This window comes from Danio rerio, chromosome 18 (assembly GCF_049306965.1).
Source record: "Danio rerio strain Tuebingen ecotype United States chromosome 18, GRCz12tu, whole genome shotgun sequence".
In the NCBI taxonomy this organism is placed as follows: Eukaryota; Metazoa; Chordata; class Actinopteri; order Cypriniformes; family Danionidae; genus Danio; species Danio rerio.
The window spans coordinates 8,818,282-8,827,270 of NC_133193.1; the positions used below are offsets into that span (position 1 = coordinate 8,818,282).

At 37.0% G+C, this 8,989-nt stretch overlaps 1 protein-coding gene across 2 annotated transcripts in view; it reads left to right on the forward strand.

Annotated features, from left to right (window-relative positions):
• The window catches only part of rabl2 (RAB, member of RAS oncogene family-like 2), a 10,461-nt gene extending 6,555 nt beyond the window's left edge, over positions 1–3,906 (forward strand). For both annotated transcript variants that reach the window (NM_001044963.2, XM_009293419.4), the window contains 2 exon segments: positions 2,145–2,228; positions 2,304–3,906. In NM_001044963.2, the coding sequence (NP_001038428.1) occupies positions 2,145–2,228; positions 2,304–2,378 (159 nt within the window). In that variant the 3' untranslated portion in view covers positions 2,379–3,906.
• The last annotated feature ends 5,083 nt before the right edge of the window (positions 3,907–8,989 follow it).

Consider the following 8,989-nt stretch of genomic DNA (forward strand, 5'->3'; position numbering starts at 1 on the left):
GCACAACTAATGAATGTCAATCCAGCATTTACACTTTTCGAAGAGTGGATAAAAGACTTCCAGTGGTTAAAGTCCACTATCAAAATGACTAAAACCATTTGCCGTAAAGCCGGTCTGACAGAGTTTTCAGTTAACAGTGTTTGCCACTGAATCTACACATTTTAAGCATGAGATGTTTTAACGTTATTTAATCTTTCAGTCGTGCGACTGACATGGCGTTCACCATTGCTAAAGAGCATGCATTCACTGAGATGAAACTAATATTGCAGCTCATGAAAAGACCGTTATTGCTATTAAGCAATTCATGTCAAGCAGTGTGTGCAGGGCCGGTGAGCGCATGCAGATTTTTGTTTATTTGTTGGTTTAAAGTGTTAATATATAATAGAATCTGTTATTATAAAACTTGTGGTAACGGTGCTCATAATTTTTGGTGGATGTGACTAAAGTTTTGGAGTTAGGAGCATCGGTGCTACCAAGAAAAAAGGTTAATTTCGAGCCCTGTAATGCGTCACATTTTAAAAAAAAAAATCTAAAAAGTAATTACTAAAAAAGTAATACTAATACAAAATAAATATTCTATTATTATTACACAATAAAAATTGTACTACATGCTAGTTTCTTTCCCCCAAAGCTTTCTGATGTTAAACCTTATTATTGGACAGAAAAAAAAACAGGGCAATTTCTCTTTTGCTTCTTTTTTTGTAGACAGCAGATTTATAAGCTCATTAATCAATTATTCTTATTACAAAACAAACAAACAAAACAACTAACAGTCATCCCAGCCTCTATAGATAGACTCACTGGCTACTTTATTAGGTACACCTTACTAGTACCAGGTTGAACACCCTTTTGCCTTTAGAACTGCCTTAATCTTTTGTGGCATAGATTCAGCAAGGTACTGGAAATATTCCTCAGAGATTTTGTCCATATTGACATGATAGCATCACGCAGTTGCTGCTGATTAGTCGGCTGCACATCCAGGATGCAAATCTCCCGTTCTACCTCATCCCAAAGGTGCTCTATTGGATTGAGACATGGTGACTGTGGAGGCACAGTACAGTGAACTTATTGTCATGTTCAAGAAACCAGTCTGAGATGATTCAAGCTTTATGACATGGTGAGTTATCCTGCTGGAAGTAGCCATCAAAAGATGCATACACTGTGATCATAAAGGGATGGACATAGTCAGCAACAATACTCAGGTAGGCTGTGGCAATAACACGATGCTCAATTTGTACTAATGGGCCCAAAGTGTGCCAAGAAAGTATCCCCCACACCATTACACCACCACCACCACCAGCCTGAACCGTTGATAAAAGCCAGGATGAATCTATGCTTTCATGATGTTGATGCCAAATTCTGACCCTACTATTTAAATATCGCAGCAGAAATCGAGACTCATAAGACCAAACAATGTTTTTCCAATCTTCTATTATCCAATTTTGGTGAGCCTGCATGAATTGTAGCCTCAGCTCTGCCGCTGTAGCCCATCCTCCTCAAAGTTGGACGTGTTGTGCATTCAGAGATGCTCTTCTACATACCTCGATTGTAGCAAGTGGTTATTTGAGTTACTGTTGCCTTTCTATCAGCTTGGACCAGTCTGGCCATTCTCCTCTGACCACTGGCATCAACAGGGCATTTGTGCCCCCAGAACTGAGGCTCACTTGATACTTTCTCTTTTTCGAACCATTCTCTGTAAACCCTAGAGATGGTTGTGCGTGAAAACCCCAGTAGATCAGCAGTTTCTGAAATACACAGACCATTCCGTCTGGCACCAACAATCATGCCATGTTCAAAGTCACTTAAATCACCTTTCTTCCTGATTCTGATGCTCGCTTTGATCTGCAGCAGATCGTCTTGACCATGTCTACATGCCTAAATGCATTGAGTTGCTGCCATGTGATTGGCTGATTAAAAATTTGCGTTAATTAGCAGTTGGAGAGGTGTACCTAATAAAGTGTCAGGGTGAGTGTATATTCCAATGTCTATTTTGATTCACATTTGTGTTTATATCATTTCCAAACCAGTGCCAGACTAGCTTAAACTTAGCAATCTTAAACTTAGTCTACCTTTAAACTTCTATTTAATGTGTTTCACAATTAAGATTTTATCCTTGTGTTCTGCTGCTCTTTAATGTTCCTCAGGTGTTTAAAGACGCTATTCAGATGGCGCTGTCCTACAAGAGGAACTCCAGCGACTTTATGGATGAAGTCATGAGGGAACTAGAGGTGCGCGTAAACACTAAACACCACACTCTTCTCAAAATAATACACACCACTGATTTTACTCACTTGTTTCTGCAGAACTTTGATTTAGAGAACAAGGAAGAATCATCAGATAAAGAGGAAACGCAGGAGGAGAAACCTAGCTCTGCATGACCTCATCATCTTCATCATTTTTACCATCGTCTGTCCTCAGTTCATGGCTGTTCTTTCAGCAGACACAACACAATATGATCCTGTGAATGTACACGTGGCATTATCTGACATCAGAATGAAATCTCGGTGCACTGCAGATTTTTGATATTTCATGGAAATTGTGCAGCATTCAGATTTAGTAAAAAGTAGTCCTCTATAGAGACTCTCTGCAATGTGAAGTGTTTCCTGTGCCGAATTTAACATGTTTTTACATTATTATTTTGTTTTCAGAGGGAAATAAATATTTATGAGACTTTCTCACAAAGTGTAATGTTTTACAGCAAATGCTCAAGTAACAATCTGTGACGCTCACCAATATGAATAAAGTACTTGATTTTTGTATGGGTAGTTGATTACATTTGGAAGTAGTTGTTATTATAACAGTTGAAAATGTGAAAAAAAAAAGATTTATTTGCCCTCAGGGCATTCAAGAATAAGGTAAATATTTCCTTTCTTTTTGTCATTAAAGGAGATTTTTAGAGTTAATTAACACAAAATAAATCATACAGACAAAACGAAATGCATACCTGTGAATCTTGGTGTTATATTGAAGTCGTAAGAAGATAAACTATCAGTACTGTGCAGAAAATGAACATGATTAACAACATTATACCATGTAATGTTTGTACCAATATAACAGTCATAGCAAACCGTCCTGTGTGTTCTATTGTAATCGTTGACTTGCATTCCAGTCACCTAGTTATGGTTTCGACAAAAAAGATAAATAATATATATGTTACAGAAGAAACAAAAACACATCTTGAATGAGTAAATAAAATAATTTTCAATTTGAGAGTAAAATTTCTTTGCAAAAATTAAACATTTCGAAAGACAAAATGGCCGTCAGTTACAAACGTAGACGCTTAGCTTATTTGCCAATCGAATCCTCTCTGGATGTGACAAACATACACGAACGTGTTTGTCTGGATGTTATAGAACACGTGACTGGAACAAACTTGAGAATGTGCAGCTTTCAAACACTGACCTTTATATCTGAGATTCTGAAGGGACGTGCAGCGCTGCTCTTTATCCTTAAAACCTGTGGAGGACATGTCTGTCATATCACAACCAAATCCAAACATCTTTCAACCTTTGTTGTCGATTGTAAAGTATTAGTTCATGTTTAACAAATATCGTTTTTGTCGGGTTGTTTAATTGTAAAGGCTGAAATGCATGTTTTTAGAAATATTTAGCCTACATTTCATCAGATCTTCTAGACAAACGATGGCAAGAGAAATCTCATTCGAATCCCCTTTAGAAATCACAATTTTTAATTAGGCTATTTGCTTTTGTGATGTTTTGCACAAGTGCTTTATACAGTTTATATAGTGTGTTTAAATGGAACCAGCTTTGTTTTGCACTTGAATGTGTATATCTTGAGATTAGGGAAAACAATCTTGCTAAAACCTCTGTTGTTTTTGTGTAGTATACACAAATATCTTGTACTGTGAACAGAATGTGATTCATATTAAAAAAATATATAAACAGATTTTACAGTGCATCACTTATTAATTAACAGCACAAATGAGGTCTGCATGTAACTTGCATGACAAGTAGTGTTCAATGTCTCATATCAACCACTCCAATGTAAAAATATAAACCTTAAGTTTAATTATAACATACTTTTTATAATTTATGTTAGAAATCAAACATCTGAAATTACTTTAGTAACCAGGCCGGAATTTTTTTCATGTCATTTTATTGTCTAAGCTATTTCATTATATTCTTTTCAAGAGTTTCAAACTAGCAAAATAACAAATCACTAAAAGTTTTCACCCCACACTTACCTTTCTTTATGTTTCTGATAGCTCCTAATTTATTTAGGGTAAAAAAGGGAAAGGTAAACCTTGAGTTAACATCCTTATTTATGACTACAATACTAGTAAATTTTCCCAGGACTTCTCAGATTTTTGTGGCCTAAAATGATTGATTAGAAGCAGCGTTTCTCAGAACGTGAGGCCATATGGGTGTCAGTTCATGTATTGTTTTGCACTGAAAATATACATCAACAAACATGTAAAATAAAAAGGAATAAATAACATTCTGAAAACCACTGTGCTCTGTAAAGGAAAGAGAAACTAGAGAAATAAGGTATTATCTTCTATATATTAGCAAAATGATTAGGCTAATGACTTCCAAAGGAGATTCAGAGCAAGAAATCAGTAAGTAAGTCAGGATTACCACTGTAAAAAGTAGTCACTCACCGGCCACTATATTAGGTACACCTTACAGGTTGGATCCCCTTTTGCCTTCAGAACTGCCTCAACACGCAGTTGCTGCAGATTTGTCGACTGCACATCCATTATGCTAATCTCTCGCGCCACCACATCCCAAAGGTGCTCTATTGGATTGAGATATGGGAACTGTGGAGGCCATTTGAGTACAGTGAACTCATTTGTCATGTTCAAGAAACCAGTCTGAGATGATTTGTGCTTTATGACATGGTGCGTTATCCTGCTGGAAGTAGCCTTCAGAAGATGGGTACATTGTGGTCATAAAGGGATGGACATGGTCAGCAACAATACTCATGTAGGCTGTGGCATTGACACAATGCTCACTTGATACTAATGGGCTTAAAATGTGCCAAGAAAATTTCCCCCACACCATTCAAGCAGCAGCCTGAACTCTTGATACAAGGCAGGATGGATCCATGCTTTCATGTTGTTGACGCCAAATTCTGACACTACCATCTGAATGTCGCAGCAGAAATCGAGACTCATCAGAGCTGGCAACTTTTTTTCCAATCTTCTATTGTCCAATTTTGGTGAGCCTTTGCGAATTGTAGCCTTAGTTTCCTGTTCTTAGCTGATAGGAGTGACACCCGGTGTAGTCTTCTGCTGCTGTAGCCCATCTGTGTCAAGGTTGGACGTGTTGTGTGTTCAGAGATGCTCTTCTGCATACCTCGGTTGTAACGAGTGGTTATTTGAGTTACTGTTGCCTTTCTATCATTTGGCCATTCTCCTCTGACTTCTGGCATCAACAAAGCATTTGCACCCACAGAACTGCCGCTCACTGGACATTTCTCTTTTTCGGACCATTCTCTGTAAACCCTAGAGATAGTTGTGCGTGAAAATCCCAGTAGATGAGCAGTTTTTGAAATAATCAGACTAGCCAGTCTGGCACCAACAACCATGCCACTTTTAAAGTCACTTCTATCACCTTTCTTCCCCATTCTGATGCTCAGTTTGAACTGCAGCAGGTCATCTTGACCATGTCTACATGTCTAAATGCACTGAGTTGCAGCCAAGTGATTGGCTGATTAGAAATTAGCGTTAACGAGCAGTTGCACAGGTGTACCTAATAAAGTGGCAGGTTTACCAAGAAACAGAAAATGATATCTGAATCTGACTTTTTAGGCGAACTACATCCCTTTAGGAGAACAGTGAAATAACCTTCATCAGCAACACATCAACCCACCAGAAAACAATGCTCATTAAAGCAGTGCATACTGCATTTCTTGCCATTTTTATTGTGCTTTTGTTGATCAGAAAACAAGATGGACAAACCCTTTAGAACATACTGCAGTCATGTGAATGATGTGTTTTATTTCATGTTTCGTCCTGCCATTGGTTGAGTAAAATTACAAAGAAATCATTTGCAATTTGTCATTTCAAGGGTAAATATGCAGACGTCTGTGCTACATTGGGGAAAAGTAAAGGGCAAAGAGATCTGGGCCAAAACATCCACCAAATGTGCAAGTCAAAGCTAATTTACTGGAATCCAGGTTTTAAGGACAGGGATGAAACCATTAATAGGGCCACATATGCAAATCATAGCAAATATAAAAACAGAATGTATATAAACTCCTATATATTTGGGTAAACAGAAAAGAAAGAGATGTCTGTAGTCTCAAGATTTCCAGGAGGTGGCACCATAGTGCTGCTTTAACAGCGTTTAGTTCTCTACAAACCTCAAAGAAATGCTTTAAAAAAATGTAATTACTTTTTGGCACATTTTTCATGTCCTTTCATCTCCTGCTAGAACAACTATAACATCATGTATATGACATAAAATCAAAGATGAAAGTGATGTGTACGAAACGAAAATCACAGCTTGAGTTTTCAGAAGATGAGAAGAGTGAAACTGATACATATGGCTCAGAAATGCAGCTCCAAGTCTCCAGAGTGGGACCACATCCACAACACACACATACACACACACACACACACACACACACACACACACACACACACACACACGCACACACACACACGCACACACACACACACACACACACACACACTTTTGTTCGTCAGGATGAGATGGAGCAAGGGAAAATAGAGAAAATAAATAGGTCATCTCTAAATTCTGTGATGATTTCATATAGAAGTCTGAAGTGGAATGAAGGGATCTGTGGGTGTATTCTTCGGGGCTCGTCTGCAGTAAAATTAGTTCACAGTTATCTTAGGGCCTCAACTCCAAACGGCCCCTTAGCGCCTTCATTCAAGCCCTTGTAGGTCAGGATCTCTGGTGGTCGGCTAAATGAGCTTTCTCACAGACAAATAGTTAACTAGTCTTTATCTAGGATGAGGGAATAAACATCGGTCAGAGTAAATGCCATGCTGAGGCGATTAATGTACAGTCCGATCATTATGACAAGGTCATAGGTCATGTCTATTTTTAAAAATCCTTAGTTTAATCTTAATGACATTCAAAGAAAGAATGTTTATTCATTCATTCATTTTTCTTTGGCTTAGTTCAGCGGAATGAACTGCCAACTATTTTACGCAGCAGATGCCCTTCCAGCTGCAACCCAGTACTGGGAAACACCCAATGTTGTTAATACAGTAAAATGTAATTCATTCCTGTGATTCAAAGCTTCAGCGCTATTACTCCAGCCTTCTAGTCAATGTGACATCATCCTTCAGAAATAATTCTAAAATAAATTTTTCTAATTATTTTTATTATTATTATTTATTTTTAAAAACAGTTTGTATCGCTTGATTTTTTTTCATGAACCATAATTATTATTATTTTTTCATTAAGAATTTTAAAGCCAACAAAACTTTTTTGAATTATTAAGCTTTGGTAACAAACCTTTAATATAATAAATTTAATTAATTCTTTATAAATCCACACACACACACACACACACACACACACACACACACACACACACACACACACACACACACACACACACACACACACACACATACACACACACACACACACACACACACACACACACACACACACACACACACACACACACACGCACACACACACACACACACACACACACGGAAAAAAACAAAAACTGACTTTAAATGTTAGATGATACTCTATAATGTTAATAAAGACTTTGTAAAATTACATTTACACTATCTTACGTTTAGATTGTCCTTGCTTTTATTTATGACCCCTAATCTTAATTAAATATATTAATTTGAATGTCCAATCCAACCTCTATGCATTGTCATTCTGTGTAATTTAAATACTCTATAATGCCAGTCCCGTTTTAAAATTAGCATAAACCTTAAAATGTCACCTCGATACCTGTTTTTGTACCAAAATTTATATGACCAGCCCAGAAAAATTGTTTCAAAAAACTTATAATGTCAGTTTGTAAATGTTTAACTTTTTTTTTTTGACTTACTGCTCAAACTGGCATCAGACGTTGTCAACGCAGAGATCGAAGTTGCTTTTTACAGTTCCAAAACGTAATTAAATGTCCTGTCAAATATATCATCAAACAATTGTTAATTGCAACCCAGGCTCATTGGAAATACATGCCTTAGCCTAAATTTTTAACGTAAAATACGTTGCTCCGGGTACGTTTTATTGCATGTTTCAGATGTCAAATCCACTAGAGGGCACAGTCTACACTTTCACATATCTCAAATACATTACTTAGTGTATGTTTTGTTGTATGTTTCAGATACACGTCCTTCTTGTATATGTCCACAAGGCGGCAGGGCTTGTCGTACAGACCACTGACCTAAAACCTTCCTAACAGTGTTTTTTAAAAGCCATTCAGCAGTTTTCGTTTTTGTCATCAAATTAATAAAAAATTTATAAACTATTACAACTCAGAATAATGTCTTGTGTCTATTTTTTTTGTGGTAAGAAGCCATTTAATAAGTGGGATAAAGTACATCCAGGTGGTCGTTTTCGCAAAATAAAGCCCTACAGTCTTATAAAACATTGCTCCAGTTTATTTTGCGATAACAACCGCCTGGATGTACTTTATCCCTTACTCAATTTCACTAGTGTAAAAATCGATAAAAGTTGTTGCCGTCATACCAACATCTCACGGCAATTCATAACTTTTGATTCAGTGGCTAATTTGTATGAAATTGTAATACTAATTAGTATGATTTGCACATCCTCCAATGAGTGTTGGGTTTAGGGGTGGGGTTTGGTGCCATGCCTCCATTTATCTGTTTTCGTTTCTGTCAGCTGAATGAAAAAATGAATAAACTGTTACAACTCAGAACACTGTTTTTGTGTCTATTTTTTCATTTTGCGGCAAGAAGCCTTTTAATAAGTGGGATAAAGTACATCTAGGTGGTTGTTTTCGTAAAATGACGTTCTTCAGTCTTATATAACTATGCTCCGTTCACATCAGG